This window comes from Rattus rattus, chromosome 5, assembly GCF_011064425.1.
Source record: "Rattus rattus isolate New Zealand chromosome 5, Rrattus_CSIRO_v1, whole genome shotgun sequence".
Classification (NCBI taxonomy): Eukaryota; Metazoa; Chordata; class Mammalia; order Rodentia; family Muridae; genus Rattus; species Rattus rattus.
In genome coordinates, this window is record NC_046158.1 from 97,417,577 (window position 1) to 97,433,632 (window position 16,056).

The window sequence follows — 16,056 nt, forward strand, 5'->3', positions numbered from 1 at the left end:
GGACTCTGTAGACCCAGGCAGGACTCGAACTTAGGAGATTCTGTACCTCGACTGTCACCACCACCACCACCACCACCACTACCATCACCAGGCCAAATGTTTCATCTTTAAAAATATATATTTGTGTGTGTGTGTGAATAAAAACCACATTTTCCCAGGTGTTTGAGGAGGCCAGAAGAGGGTTTCAGACCCCTTAGAGCTGCAGTTGCAGGAGGCTGTGAGCCTTGAGATGTGGATGCTGGGAATTGAACCTCAGTCCTCTACAAGAGTAGCAATTGCTCTGAACTGCTGATCCATTTCTCCTGAGGGGGTGGCAGGGAGTGCGGGGAGGGCAAAATAGGACAAATTCTGCCAGATATAGTGATTCATCTCTGTAATCGAAACACTAGGAAATGATGCAGAAGAATGTGACTTTGAGGCCAGGACCAGAGATGCCTTTCAAGCCTTGTCTCAGAAACAAGTTAATTTGAAAGGAAACAGGACTAATGAATGTAAGATGTCTTATAGACATCTGGGATGTGAAGAAAGGACGGCGTGCTTTTCCCTTAGGAAAAGCGATGAACTTGCATGAAGGTGTCCCCTGTTTTGTGAGATATTAACTCAACCCTTCAGTGAGCCGGAGCCTCCAGGTGTCCAAAACGGGAATTTATGGGGAAGAGAGTGGTCCACTACTCATGGGGAGTTCCCCTTGGGATGGGAGAGTAAACCTGAGATTCAGGAAAGGGGGCGACTTACCAATAAAGGGTGAAGAGTTCAAAAGGAAATGTTAATACAAATGAGGGAGAGGCCCAAACAAAAGGGAATGAACTCCTATGGGTGAAACAGGGAAGCCAGGATACCAGGAATCACCTGTTGGCCAACCACCGCAGAAGGAAGGGCTGTCCTGAACTGCACCAGTGAAGCCCGCATCCCAGGGGCTGGTTTTCACAAACTCAGCCTTCCCAACTTCGGGGCTCTCTTCTCACTGGAAAACTGGAAATAGTGTCTCAAGGGCAGGCCACAGACAGCGAAATCGTTTGCATAAGCTTTCCCCGACATTTCTCTTCCAACCCCTTCCCAAACGCCTCCAGCCAAGGGCAAGGAATGCGGGCTCTAACCGGATAGGAAGGCCGGAGGCTGCCGCACCTGCGCCACCTTGCAGTGGCGTCGTGGCCCATTGTGGGCTTTCGGGATGCACTCCTGGTGTTCTGAGACCCAACGAGTGGCTGGACTCGGTGGAGCCAGTGTAGAGCCGCCTCCAGGGCACGCGAGCCTCACCCACGCCGCCGGGCGTCCGGATACCACCGGCGCTGCGGCTGGGTCTGGGGTGGCGGAGTGGCCGGGCGGGTCCAGCCGGAAGTTCTTCTGGGCAGGACCGGTGGGAGCGCGCCCGGTGTGGGCGGGGCCGGCGGCGCAGGGGTTAATGCCAGTCCCGCCCCGCGCTCTGACTCAGTTTCACCAGAAACTAGGGAGCGGGGAAGAGGCAGCCAATCGTCCGCGCACCCAGAGCCGAGCGGAAGCCGGGCGGGTTCTTCGGCGGGCCCACCCCGTTCACCTGCGCAGGTAGCCTGGGCGGACGGTAGGCGGAGGCCCAGCGGGGTCCGAGCATGTTTGGCGGACGTCCGCTCTGTGTTGGGGTACGCGAGCTCCCGAGCGGTGCTCTGCCGGACGTCGGCGGTCGGGTTCGAGTGTGCGTGGACGGATCGGTCCTCGTGCGCCCCCTCGTTCCCAGTGCCCCGCGCCACTACCCGAGCTGATCAGGTGCGTCTCTTGTGTCTCCTCCCCTCTCAGGTCACAAGCACCCTCGGAACCCAGAGGCCCGCACTGTGAAGGTGACTCCCGCCTTGGGGAGGAGGGCGACGGCCCCTGGGAGCACGATGGCGGCCCGCCGCCTGGCGCAGGCCAGCATCTCTACGGTCTGCGTATGGCTCCTTTGCGCGCTTGGTCTCCAGGGCACTGAGACCGAGCTGCCGTCCGCACCCCCTGAGTTTTCCGGGGGAGCCGCCTGCCTGAACCGCTTTACCAGCGGGGTGCCGGCTTTTGTGTTGGACACCGAAGCTTCAGTCAGCAACGGAGCCACCTTCCTGGGTTCCCCGACGGTGCACCGCGGCTGGGACTGCGTGCGTGCCTGCTGCACCACCCAGAACTGTAACCTGGCGCTGGTGGAGCTGCAGCCGGACGGAGGCGAGGACGCCATCTCTGCCTGCTTCCTCATGAACTGCCTGTATGAGCAGAACTTCGTGTGCAAATTCGCTCCGAAGGACGGCTTCATCAACTATCTTACCCAAGATCTTTACAACTCCTACCGCGAGCTGCGAACTCGAGGCTTTGGAGGTGAGGAAGGTTGCTGGCCTGAACGGATAGGCAGGTTATGGAGACTTGGCAAAAAGGAGTTAGGGAGGAGAGCCCTTCCTTTGTCGACTGCCTTTGAAGTAGGCAGTATTTAGTAAACAAAGGGAATGGGGATTGGAGAGGGACAGCTTCTCAGGGTCCAGGTTCTGGCTCCTGAAGTCAGGGTGTTCAGAGTTGATTACAGACGGGCTGTGCCTATGGGAGAATTGATGTGACTTTCTAGGTTTCACTACCTCTTTCCCTGTTAGGCCGAGTCAGGGAATGTTGATGCGCCCAAGTGACTAGAAAGGCACCCTGGCCAAGCCTTGCCGTGGGCTGTTTGAGGCCTTAATAGAATGAGCCTGTCCATGGGTCTCCTTCTGTGCTGGATAAGGGACAGGTTAGTGGCTCTGCCCGGGGAGTAGATTGGCCTTTTGCAGGTGAACCAATGATATAACCAGGCCCCAAACAATACAGACAAACGCAGGCAAAGGTTTTCCTGAGGGAGGGGGACTGTGTTGTGGGTCCAGTCTCCTAGAAGCTCTCTGGTGAGGGGTGAGGAGGGCTGCTGAGGTGAGTCAACCTGATGGTATGTGTATCTGGTAGGTGAGGGATGACAGCTGCCCCAGCAGGTGTGTGTGCCTGTCCACGTGAGCCAAGTAGGGCTGTACCTGCTTGGGCTATGGTAGGCCTGGCTGTCTGTTCACCTTGTTTACTCCCGAGAGGAGGCAAAGTGGGGATGGAGGATCCTCCTCTTTAGTCTTAGGACTGACTGGCTGACTGGGCAGTAGGCTGTGAGCAGGGCTGCACCAGCCTGGTCATTCTCTCTGCCCATTCGGCTGCCTCTTCACATTTTACTCATTGTGCAGGTCCCCGGCTGTCTCCACTCTCTGGAAGAGGTGCTACTTGTATCTGCTCTTTAGAGTAGTAGGAAACAGCCTCCTCTGTTAAATTATTTGCTAGTATAGTGGTGCACATCTTCAACTCCAACACTTTGGAGGCAGAGGCAGGCAGATCTCTGAGTCCAAAGCCAGCCTGGTTTACAGAGTGAGTTCCAGGACATCCAGGGCAACACAGAGAAACCCTGTTTAAAAAAAGAGAGATGAAAAGAAATGAAAAAAGTTGTTTGCCCAGGATAACATCCCTAAATGGTAAGCCTAGACCTCACCTCAGGGGCCTACTCCAGAAGTACTGTTGTGTTTCACATAGGACCACCTTTCTAGTAGAACACTAGCCCTCAAATGGATGGTAACCCAGCAGCTAATAGAACCAAAGTGTGGAGTGCAGAGAACAGGATAGGGTTAACACAACAGACACCTTTCTCTCCAGGCTTGTTTTCTGAACTAGTACCTATTGTAGACCAAGGGTCTGCTCTTCTCTCTTGATCTCTGGGAAGACCTGAGGTGGGGATTCTGGAAGGTGGAGGATGCTGTCTGTGAGGTAGGTTGGTCCATAGTGTCTTACTTGGTTAGGGTTGGAGCCTGTTCTACAAGGAAACAGCATTATAGTAGGTGGTGATGACTCCTATTGATTGTGGTCTGAGTCTCTGGACCTGGGCTACTTAGTCCTAGGGCCAGCCTTCCTCTTTTGGAAATCCCAAGAATGCTCCATTTGGCGTGCGATGGGATAGAATGGGGATTTCCTGGAACATTTGAGGAGCTGGGTAGGGCTCGGGTGTTGTGTGCACTTCAGGCCATTGCAGGCTCAGGGATACTTTAGGAGGTCCAGGAGCTGCTTGTCAGTGGCTCTGCTGTCAGCCAAGTAGATTAGAGGGGATGTGTCAGGAAACCTAAGCTGTTGGTTGAATGAATCCATCCCAGAATGGGTGGCTTGAATTCCTTTTCCCAGTTTGTGGCTAGGCCAGGCAAGAAGACCTCAGGCCATTAACTTGTCCTTCTCTCCCCTGTACCTGTGTCCCCTCACCATGGCCTGGTGGCTTAGGAGGAGGAGCCTGCCCCTGGATATGTCCTGAGGCCTGGTTTTATTGCGATTCCGGCCCTTTGCTCTCTCTAGGATAGGAAGAAGGGAGTGGTAGGTAGGGTGGGGCATTTGCCCCTTGGTCTTGGGGCAAGCAGATATGCGCTGGGTGGGGGAAGCTGTTCCTCATTCAGAGTCTGATGCCTGCCTGTCATTTGGTTCCGCCTAATCTAGGCTTACCGCTCTGGGTCTGGTCAATACTGCCCAGCCACAGGCAGCACTGTTTCCAAGCAACCACTTTCTCTTCTTCTTTTGCCTTCTTGCTTCCCTACCTTTTTGTGTCCTTCTTGTTCCCTGCTTTCTCTTTGACCCCTTTTTTTCTTTGTTTCTTTTACCCTGAATCTAACCTCACATACTAAGACAAGGACCTACGACCAAGCCACACCCCTGGCCCTTTTTGCAAAACTTTGAGATGGGGTCCCACTAGGCAGACATTGAACTAGCTCTGTAGCCCACATAGTTCTTGAACTTAGATCCTTCTGCCTCTGTCTTTCCAGTAATTGGAATTACAGACCTGTGACACTAGGCCCGCCAACCCTGACTTCTCCCTGAGTCCCTGTGAAACCTTGTCTCTCCTGTCCATTACCCTGTCACATAGTCTTCTCATCTCTATGACTCAGCCCCTACAGCTGGCCTTATCTTGTTGCTCTTTGAGCACTCTTACATGCCACATAACCCTCTGTAGAGCCACCCTTGATACAATTCTATTGTAGGCTTAATATATACATTGTAGGCTTAATGTATACATTTGTGCAATAGCTCCCCAGTATTATTTATAATAATGAAGAACTGGAAACAACTTTAATGTATGTCAGCACATCTTTTAATTGAATATTGTGATGCTGTTTGAACAACAATAAAACCAGGCTGCCAAGATGGCCGAGTGGGTAAAGGTGCTTGCCACCAAGACTGGCAACCTGAGTTTGATCTCCAGAGCTCACTTGGTAGAGGGTGGAAACTGACCGCCATACGCTGACCTCCACACACATGCCTTGGCATGCCCCTGCCCACAACACATATACAGCATATACATACATACTAAACAAACAAATGTAAGGTAATACTAATAAACCCTAGGGCAAAGTTTAGGAAGGAGATGAATTTAAATACTTCCACCTGACATGATGGTTCGCATCTCAGCTCTGGGGAGGCTGAGGCATTCAGTCTGAAAGCCAGCCTGGACCACACAGTAAGTTTCAGGTCAGGTTACATAGTGAGACTCTGTCTAAATCAGAGAGAGAGGAAAATACTGTCTTTTTTTTTTTTTTTTTCTTTTTTTTTCGGAGCTGGGGACCGAACCCAGGGCCTTGCGCTTGCTAGGCAAGCGCTCTACACTGAGCTAAATCCCCAACCCCAAATACTGTCTTTTTAAGAGATTCTCTCCTCTCCACCCCCCTTCCCACTCTAGTGAAGACATGCCTTTACTCTAAGGAACGCTGGGGATGTTTGGTGTGTTGTTGGTTTGGTTTGGTTTTACATTTCTTTGGTTATTTGTCAAGGTGTGCTTTCTCCTCATAGAGGTCAGAGGGTAATGTACGGGATCTGTTCTCTTCGCCGGGATCTGTTCTCTTCGCCGTGTGGATCCTGGGGATCAAGCTCAGGTCAAGCTTGGTGGCATATACCTTCCCCTGCTGAGCCGTCTTACTGGCTCAAAAGTGGCATTTTAGATAGAGTGTGGGCCTGAAGAGAGACAGCCCTGGGTTCAAATCTCACTTTTAACACTTAAACACTGAATCACGACGCTAGAGTTCAGTTCCCAGCACTTACGTTAGATAAAAACCCAGCCGTACCTCTCGTGTGTCAAATTTTCTCATCCAGTGAGAGTCAACCTGCAGGTATAGCAGGTTATGAAGGGAAGTGGTCTTGATGGTAAATATTTTAGGCCTTCTGTGCCATACACTGTGGCGATGGAAAAGCAGCCATGGGTGACGCATGAGTAGGGGCAAGACTTATCCTAGTGGGTTCGAGCCAGGCCTTGTGCAAGCCAGAGCTCTCTGCCACTCTGCCACAGAACTACACCTCCTGCCCAGAGTTTATTTTACCAAATTTTCACATCTCACAAAAGCTGACCTTCTTTTCCCTGCTTTTTATCCTGCTTTTTTTTTTTTTTTTTTTTTTTTTTTTTTTAAGGATAGGATGGAAGGTTAGTCTGAATTCTACCCACCCATGCTAACTAATGCCTGATGTAGCCTGCCGAGGTGCCCGGCACACGCTCACTACAGCCCCTAAATTAGTATGTCCCCACGTCTGTCTCCAGCCCTGGCCTCACTGGAACACCCACACTCATCTCCCTCTGAGCCAGTATGTGTGCAGCATGGCTTAGATTCAGCTTTTCTGTGGATGGAGCACACTTCTTTCTTAGCCTGGTTTCTCTTCTGCTTAGCCCTCTGTCTTCCTTCCCCTTTCCCAGAGCCTTTCATGAGAAGCTGGGAGTGTCTGCTTACAGGTGTTTCTCTGATCTTTCTTTACTTCCCCTGGCTACCCTGTGACTCAGACCTCTCCTGTTACTTCGATCCTGAACCTCTTGCCCTTGTTCACCTGTCAGCCTTTATAAAAACTCTTCCAATCAGATATTTAAATGCTGATGCCCAGGGCAAGGCTCCCACATCTTGGACCTCATGTGCATTACAGACGTCAAGGACTAGGGTAGCCAGGCTCCCATAACTCCACTCCACCGCTCACTTTCACTGTCCGGTCTCTTCCTGTATCACTGTTTAATGTTTGACTGTGCTCCTGGTGTATCCAAGCACTCTGACTTAGTGTTCAGAAAACCTTGAGGTTTGTCTCAGCCTGGCCTCCTTACTGTCCACAGAAGCAGCTCTGCAAAGTCCTAGTTCCTTTTCACTTTAATTCTCTTCGTTGTCATTATTGCTTTAGTGTGTGCGCATGTGTGGAATGTATGTGCACACGTGTGTAGTTAGGTTCACATGTACACCTGCATGTGGTGGATATCAAGTACTTCCCTTAATTATTCCTTTATTTGTAACGTAATAAATAAAGAATTATTTGTTCGTTTTGCTTTTTGAGACAAGGTCTCACTACACAGCCTAAACTGGCCTTAGGCTCACAGAGAGAGATCCACCTGTCTCTGCCTCTGGAGTGCTGGGATTACACATGTGGAAAACCCACCAAGCCTCTTTTCACACTGAGGATTTGAACTCAGAACCTCCTGCTTTCATGACAGACACCTTACTAACTGAGCCAACTCTTCAGCACAGTTTACAAACACCCCGTTCCCCATAATCAAGAAAAAAAGCGAAACAAAATCTGCCTTCCCTTCTGTTGAGAGCTTCCCTTTCCTCTGACAGCCCACCCTGCTACCTTCTCCTCCCTCATGTCACCTCATGATTTTGGGTCTTTGTTTTTTAATTTGCATAACCAATTGTGGTGGCACATGGGAAGTAGAGGTGGTCTATTTCTGTGAATTCAAGGCCAGTCTCCGTAGTGGATTCTAGGCCAGCCAGGGATGCACAGTGAGACCCTGGCCCAAATACAAATAATTGTGTCTGTACGTATGAACGTGGGCTTGTGCACATGGACAGGGCATATTTTTCCTTTTTTGTGTTTTTGGTTTGGTTTGGTTTTGGTTTTGAGTTAGGATCTTGCTGTGTAGTGAAAGCTAACATGGAATTCTGCATAGAAAAACTGGTCCAAATTTCATTATTCTCTTGTCTCAGGCTCTCAAGTGCAAAGATTGTAAATGGGTGCCCCCGGGGCCAGCTTCTCCGTCTCTTGCTTTTTGGGGTGTGTGTGGACCCAGACACTTGTGCATGGAATGTGTGTGTGGATGTACATATTTGTGTATGGATGTGTGTGTGAAGGTCAGAGGACAATCTCAGGCGTCCTCAGTGCTATCCACCTTTTAGTTTTTGTCTGAGGATGGATTTCTCACTGATCTGGAATTTACCAAGTAGGCTAGGCTGGCCAGCCAATGTTCCCCAGATATCCTCCTGTCTCTGTCTCCCCAGCCAGCACTAGAACTGTAAGTGCATGACATTTCATCCGGCTTTTTTATTTGGGTTCAAGTCTTTATGCTTGCAAGGGAACACCTTAGTAATAGAGCATTTTCCCCATCCTTGTTCTCGTGTCCTATTCTGCTTGGCACTGTCCTAACCCTGGCGAGATGGAGGGCCTTGCTCATGTGAGTGGATAGCTCAGCGCTGTGCCACTTGGGTTTTTTACAATGTCAGTTATCCCGGGTAATGTCCTAGAAGTCCTTTACACCATCAGTTATGCAAAGACTCCTTCCAAATAAGGCCATATTCATGGGTTCTAGAGATTCTGTGGGTGCGAGGATGGGGGGCGTCCACCCCAGTTTTAGCAGGAGTCCATCCCTGAGCTTATCTCTCTGACAGGACAGACCCCTAGCTCTCAGGTGAAGGAAGCCTCAAGCTGTCGAGTCCGGGAAGAGTGTGGCTCCTGGAAATTCCTCGCAGTTGATGGCAGAGGCACCCTGTACGACTTATGTGCCTGGTGCCCATGGAGGCCAGAAGAGGGCATCAGAAAACCTGCAACTTATGGATGGTTCTGAGCCGTTGTGTGGGACAAGAGCCAGTGTTCTTACCCACTGAGCCGTCTCCCAGGACCATTCCACCCATAAGTACCTGTTTGCCTATTTGTTTGTCAGAGGGTCGTCTTATCCATCCTAGGCTGAGTTCAGACTTTCTGTTATCCTAGGACAACCTTCTGAACCTCCGGCCTCACCTTCTGACTGCCGGAATTGCAGGCCTGTGCCACCACTGTTTTATTTAGCACTAGGGAATCTCACCCTGCTGAATGCCAATGCTAAGCAAGCAGCCCACCCACGGAGCTAGACCTGGAGCCCCAGAGGAAAGATGGCTTTTTTTATCACGTGCTGTTTTGATTGGCTTTAGAAGAAATTGTTGCTTTAACTTTTTCAAGTAGTCACCTGCTTATTGTGGAAAATAAGAACAGACTCATCCCCCGACCCAGTGTGCACACACACCGGCAGATTTTTTTCCCCTAAATGGGATTAGATAATCTAGCACATAGCACTCAGTTACTTGCTTCAGCCAGTCTGCTACTCATAATGCAGCTGCAGAGAGGGCAAGGTTCTGGCTTTGTTGAGAGCCCTCCTTGTGCCTGTGCAGGCTACTGAGTCCTAGGTTGGCCACCACCCCTCTCTTTAACAAGAGAGCCTTAGTCTAACGATGGTTAATTTTACTTCCATTTCTCTCAGGTTCCCGGATCCCTCGAATCTGGATGGGCATAGACTTGAAGGTGCAGCTGCAGAAGCCCCTGGTGCTGAGAGATGCAGACAGCACAGACTGGCATCTACTGCAAGGTGACCAAGATGTCAGAGTTAAGGTGAGACACTGAGATTCCTGGCCTTCCCCACAGCCTCCTAGGACTCCTTCAGGGGCCGTAGGCCACCGCTGGCCCATTTGGTGTTGACTAGAGAAGAGAGCAGGATTCCTTTGATATCCAGTCTGTGTGCTCTCCTGAGGGTAGTGGGGCATGGCTGCGAGGACCTGGGGTTGTCAGACAACATCAGGAAGTGGCCAAGCCTCATGACCAGTGTTGTGTATAGAGAAACCATCCAGAAGAAGTTGAGCTGTGGGGACTTAAGGAGGGAACCTACCTGTTCCAACTGACAAGAACCGACTCAGACCAGCTAGAGGAAACAGTCAACCTGACTATCACCGTGCTAACTGCCGAGCAGACGGAAGGTGACTGGGGGAGGACAAGAGGTGCCTGGAGCTCCCCTCACCCCACTGATGACCCTCTAGTCCTAATTCACAGGTTCTCCTCCGTCTAGATTATTGCCTCGCATCCTACAAGGTGGGCCGCTGCCGGGGCTCCTTCCCACGCTGGTACTATGACCCCAAGGAACAGATCTGCAAAAGTTTCACTTTTGGAGGTTGCCTAGGCAACAAGAACAACTACCTTCGTGAGGAAGAGTGCATGCTAGCCTGCAAGGATGTGAAAGGTGGGTCTCTGAGAGGCAGCTTTAGAGCTCAGGTGACTTTGCCCAGGGTGGGTAGTTTTTCTGGCCAGGGAAGTGGACTTCCCATCATCCTTATTATTATTATTATTATTATTATTATTATTATTATTATTATTACTATTACTATTATTATTACTATTATCCATGCCCCCTATTATTCCTCTGTTTTTCCCCCTAGGAATCTCACCTAAAAGGCATCATCCAGGTGCGTTTTACTTCTTTTCTTTCCTTATTTCCTCCCCCATGTCTTGGTCTTCAGCTCACATGATGACCATGCCCCTGTAAAGCCTGCGTTTCCTCAGCTCCCACCACCTCGGTATCCAAACACCTGAGCCTTCCACCTCATCAGCTTCCTGTCAGGATCGGCCCAGTTTACAGATGGGGGAGCTGGGTTGGTGAACAGTAGGCTCGTGGGGAGGCCCAGGTAGATGATGGTCCCTCCTCACACACTCTGTGCCTGAGCGTCACCTCACCCCCATCCAGTGTGCACCGGCAGCTGCCATAGCACGCAGTTCCAGTGCAGCAATGGCTGCTGCATCGACGGCTTCCTGGAGTGTGATGACACGCCTGACTGCCCCGATGGCTCCGATGAGGCCACCTGTGAAAAATGTGAGCTGGGGAACAGGATATAGGGCAGGGGGGTGGGGACACCCTAAGTGCTCTCCCTCACACCTCTGGGTGCCCGTGATTGGCCCTAGCCTCTGTGCTCTCACCTCTGCAGATAGCAGCGGCTTTGATGAACTTCAGAGTATCCACTTCCTCAGTGACAAAGGTGAGAGATTTCCTGTTCCTCTGGGTCAAAACAGGTTCTGGCACTGCTGTCCCCACTCCGTCCGACCAGCAGTGTCCCGGGGGTTTGCTATGTACAGGCTGTGGACACCCAGAGGCAGGGCCTTCTGAGCTCTCTTAGCTCATTTTCCATACACCACTCGTCACTGGGCGCCTGATTTTTCCCATTACTGTAGATTTGTGGAACATATCACTAAATCATATGTCTTCAGGAAATTTTATAGCGCTGTCATGCATGGAAAGCCACCATGACTTGACACACTGAAAACCTCCCACCTAGCATCTCAAGGAATGGGATCGTGTCCCACCACCTCTGAGGATTGAGAGGGGAAAAAACCCAACTACCCATCATGCAAATGTAACATGTACTAAAAATAAAGATAATGGTCTGGTGATGATGGCTTATGGCAGGAAGATCAGAAGTTCAAGATCAGCTTCTCAGCGCTAGCCTGCGATACACAGTGAGAGTCTCTATTAAAAAAAAAAATTGGCTGGGCATGGCGGTGCGTGGCTTAATCCCAGGCAGATCTCCGAGTTCAAGGCCAGTTTGTCTATAGGGTGAGTGCCAGGACAGTTAGGGCCACACAGAGAAAGTCTACCTCAAAGTAACAAACAAACAAAAACAAAAAAACACCAACAACTTAAGCTCAGTGGTTGTCAATCTTCCTGTTGCCACAACCCTCTAATACAGTTCTTCATGTTGTAGGAACCTCCAACCATAAAGTTATTTTCATTGCTACTTCATAGCTAATTTTGCTACTGTTATGAATCATAACATAAACATCTGTTTTCCAGTGGTTTTAGGTGAAAGGTCATCCCCCCAAAGGTTGAGAACCCCTGCTTAAGCCAGATGCTCTTCCTTGCCTGAAGCCCACTGGGTGGTAGGAATCAGAGACCTTGACACAGAAAGGTTACATTGAAAAAGAAAACTATGTGGCCAACAAGATGTTTGGTTTTTTTTTTTAAATGGCGATATAGGCACTTGCTACTAAGCCTGATGCCCTGAGTTTGATCCTTGGAATCCCTTCTGTTGAAAAGCAACCCCGGTAGTTGTCCTCTGACCTCCATGTGCACATGTACATAAGTAAATAAATAACATCACCAAGCGTATCTTTAAAACGGTCTAAGTAGTAGTTCTCTTGGTGCTTAAGGTCATTATCCAGTTCGTCTCTCTTGCCTTTAGTGAAGCCACATCTCATCCTGGCACAGGGGGTGCTGAGTGATAGTCATGTAGGGCCTGAAGGGTGGCAGCAGGGTGGCTCCTTGGGCTCACCGCCCCTTTGCCTGTTCCCTTACCACAGGGTACTGTGCAGAGCTGCCAGACACTGGATTTTGCAAGGAGAACATCCCACGCTGGTATTACAACCCATTCAGTGAACGCTGTGCCCGCTTCACCTATGGTGGTTGCTACGGGAACAAGAACAACTTTGAGGAGGAACAGCAGTGTCTTGAGTCCTGTCGTGGCATCTCCAGTGAGCAGAGTGGCAGTGGTGGGGTGAAGAGGAAGCTCTGGCTAGGCCCAGACTAGTCCCTCCTCTATAAGTGACTTTGATGGTTGTGGCAGAGGGTGGCAGGGGGCTGTGGCACTGGAACAGCTGAGTCGAAGGACTTGCCAACTGCTTTCTCTGTGTCACTTTGTAGAGAAGGATGTGTTCGGTCTTCGGAGGGAAAGCTCTGTTTCCAGTGCAGGTAAGCCTAGTCTGTCCTGTCACCGGGTGGATACCTAGATGTCGATTCAGGAACCGGCAGCATGGGATTGCTTGTGAATGCCCAGCCATGCTGAGAGGATCCCAAGGTGCACCACTGAGTAGTGAGGCCTGACATGGGTAAAGGAGAGGAACAGTGACTTGCCTGCCAAGTGTCAGGTGTCAGAGCCCCTCTGGGCTTTCGGAAGCAGCTTTTCTGGAGGTCTAAGTCGGGTGTTCATCTGCTTCTATACAGGGCATCCATGGTCTTTGTCCATTCCATAGAGTGAGTGTGGTGGGCGTCAGACTAGGCAGACCTCAGACTAGGCAGGCCTCAGGACACCTCATTCTGCCCTTCTTCCCCCAGGCTCCGTGGAGGTAGCTATTGCTGTATTGCTGGCCGTCTGTATCATAGTGGTCTTGACCATCCTGGGCTACTGTTTCTTCAAGAACCAAAAAAAGAACTTCCACAGTCCCCTGCACCAACCACCTCCCACACCAGCCAGCTCCACTGTTTCCACCACTGAGGACACAGAGCACCTGGTCTATAATCACACAACCCAGCCTCTCTGAGCCTGGGACTCTTGCCAGTCTCACCAGGTTCTGTCTTAAGACAGAAGCCAGACCTGGGAAAACTTGGGGACCAGAATCTTCTACCTCTTCCTGGGCATACGTACTCTGTCTCAGGAGACAGATCTCTGGGCCTCTCGGAGGACTCTCAGCTGCACTCAGGCCAGTTCTGGAGAAGGCCCAGGAGTCTGGGAGGAGCAACAGCCTTGAGCCAGGAATACTGTACATAGAAGGACCTGCTTATCCAGGAGCCAGAGGAAGTTTGTGTTTTTCATCTTGTTCAAAGCTGCCCGCCCCCATCCAATGACGCTAGGGCCGTGAGTGGAGTCGGAGGCCAGAAGCCACACACTGCCTTCCACGATGTCCTCCACTCTGCACAGGCCTGCACTGAAGGACATGGCTTTGTAGTTTATGCTGTAAATAATTGCTTTTGGGGCCCCAGGGTCATAGCTCAGTGGTAGCATGTGTATGGTCACCCTGAGTGCTCTACACGGCACCACAAATTACATTAAATTAAAGAATAAAATGTTGTGTTTGTCCAGCTCTCTTCGTAGGTCCCCTACCCTCCATTGTCTTAGTTTCCAGTGCTGACATAACTAACACTTGCCTGCACCACTGAGCTGTCTCTTCAGCCCTGTTTTGTCGGGTTGCTGAGGGGGGAGATTGAACTCCTGTCCAACCGGTTCGGCCTTTGGCCACCCTGTCCAGCAGGTTTTCCCCGACTCTCCTGAAACTGCCCTGACTTCTCAGGGTGGAGAAAAGTGTCACCTTTGACCACCAGAGTAGAGGGCCATGGGGGTGATGGCCTTGCTGTGCAGTTTCTCTCGTTGCCAACACCACACCTACACAGGTGGGGTGAGGTTCAATCGTGGTTGGGGGCTTGAATCCTGGCAGTCACCTCCATGTCACCAGACATCGGCCATCTCTGTCCATCTGAAAACCCTTGACTGAATTGCTGGAATGTAGCACCTCCCCAGGCTCCAAACTCCTCCCTAGTGGTCATTAGTTGAGGCCCACCACTCCAGTCACCCCTCTCCAGGGCTCAAGCCGCTTGGAGGTGCCGAAAGAGTCAGACTTGAAGAGATCTCAAAGATCTACTGTGTGCCAACACTGCCAGTCCATTCACATTTAATACTGTCAGGGGAAACGCTGCTCAAATGCCTTACTGCCCCTGTTCTGTTAGGACATTCACAGGCCAAGAGGTTGACAGCAAACCTGGAATTCCCCAGTTCCAAGGCTCATGTGGTAGGACTGGATCTGAAGCCTGGTAGGGTGGCCCAAAGGTCCAATGTTCCAGGAAAGGTTAGGGACTAGTAAGCAAGCTTGGCGGCTGTGCATATCTCTACCTTCCTGCCCACCCGGCTAACCCTCTGTCTCTGGTGCCTGTTTCTGTACCTGCTGTGCTGTGGTGGACCACCTTTCTCCTCACTCAGCTAAGCTCAGAACCTTGGAGTGCTGGCCCAGGTGGCTGACATGCCCTGCTCCACACCCTGGGTTTGCCAGCAGGACCCTGAGCACGTGGCCATCCTTTCTTTTGTTTGTGTATCCGTCTCCCTGCTAGGTTGGGAGCTCCTGGAGTCACAGGTGGCAGCTGAGTCATCTCTGTCTCTAGCATGCCATGTTCCCTCTGTGACCTTTGTTAATGGTAGTTACCCAGCGAGGGCTGGATACATGGCAGGGGTGGAGTTTGTTCCTTTTGTCTCATATCACAGGGCATGAGATTTTCTCACTGAGGCTCAAAAAGGACAGGTTCTCCTTTTGATTCTTTATAAAGTACCGGCTGCCATGATTTAACGACTCAGACTATCCAAATTCTAGGAGGGGTGATCAACACAGCAGGTGCCTAGCAAGTGCTAGCCTGAAACAGCCTGTCTTGGAATGGTAGATGTATGTGCCTAGCAGGCAAACACCTACCTGCATTAACCAGCCTGCCGGCTGGCTAGAGGAGGTGGAATCTTGCAGCGACCACTAGGGGGCGCACTTACCATTCGCTCCTCAAACCTGCTCCTTATCTCTGGATCTCTGCACTCAGTTTCATCCCCACCTGAATAATGCTTTGTCATGCCTTCCTGATTCCCACTTGGCACTGGCAGCTGCCTATGCCTCTGGTGCTGCTTTGCCTCAAGAAAAAAAAAAATCACCTTTGCCCCATGCAGCACTTGTCTCAAAAAACTTAACAAGTTTGTTAAGTCTTAAGCTCACTGTGGCTCTCATGGCCTTAACCTGTGTCTGCCTAATGTTTGGAAATCATTAGAGCAGGGACTGGGTCTTACCCCAGTGTGCCCCATGCCAGGTTCTCAGCAAACTGCTGTTGTAAGAAGGCTGCTAGAGCTGAGAAGATTGAGACTGGCTGGAGACAGATGGGTGTGGCGTGCTTCCCCAGCACCCATAGCCCTGGATTCCGTTCCCAACACTGGGGAAGAAAAAGAGAAAGTAGGTTAGTGAGCTGGGTCAGCAGGTAAAAGTGATAGTACCACAAGTCTAATGACCTGGGGCTAATAACGTTTGATCCCGGGATCTCTCGGCAAAGAAGAACGGCCAGGCATGGTGGCACACTTTTACCCCCAGCTCCTGTGAACCAGCCGACTGGTCTACATTGTGAATTCCAGGCCAAGCAGGCTTACACAGCGAGACCCTGACTCAAAGAATTAAATAAATAAATACGAAGCAGAAGAGAGAAGCATCTGCAGGTAATCCCCATCTCCCTGGACTCTGTGGCATGTTTATATCACACATATGATAATAAGATAATGTTGT

At 50.7% G+C, this 16,056-nt stretch overlaps 1 protein-coding gene across 2 annotated transcripts; it reads left to right on the forward strand.

Annotated features, from left to right (window-relative positions):
- The first annotated feature begins 1,409 nt into the window (after positions 1-1,409).
- On the forward strand, positions 1,410-13,842 carry Spint1 (serine peptidase inhibitor, Kunitz type 1). 2 transcript variants are annotated; one of them, XM_032903963.1, is made up of 11 exons: positions 1,410-1,542; positions 1,771-2,313; positions 9,488-9,615; positions 9,839-9,977; positions 10,067-10,237; positions 10,434-10,460; positions 10,739-10,864; positions 10,977-11,027; positions 12,346-12,516; positions 12,686-12,733; positions 13,097-13,842. In XM_032903963.1, exons 2-11 carry the CDS (start codon positions 1,857-1,859, stop codon positions 13,300-13,302), a joined length of 1,524 nt encoding a protein of 507 aa, XP_032759854.1. In that variant the 5' UTR covers positions 1,410-1,542; positions 1,771-1,856; the 3' UTR covers positions 13,303-13,842. The 2 variants fall into 2 exon arrangements, with proteins under 2 accessions (XP_032759854.1, XP_032759853.1); XM_032903962.1 differs by lacking the exon at positions 13,097-13,842 and having other exon boundaries at positions 1,527-1,616; positions 12,686-13,047.
- Positions 13,843-16,056: the final 2,214 nt, after the last annotated feature.

Coding starts and splice junctions, on each gene's coding strand:
- Spint1 (XM_032903963.1), top strand. CDS start 1,857: ATGGCGGCCCGCCGCCTGGCGCAGGCCAGCATCTCTACGGTCTGCGTA. Junction 9,978..10,066: donor AACTGCCGAGCAGACGGAAG/GTGACTGGGGGA, acceptor TCCTCCGTCTAG/ATTATTGCCTCGCATCCTAC. Junction 10,865..10,976: donor TGAGGCCACCTGTGAAAAAT/GTGAGCTGGGGA, acceptor TCACCTCTGCAG/ATAGCAGCGGCTTTGATGAA.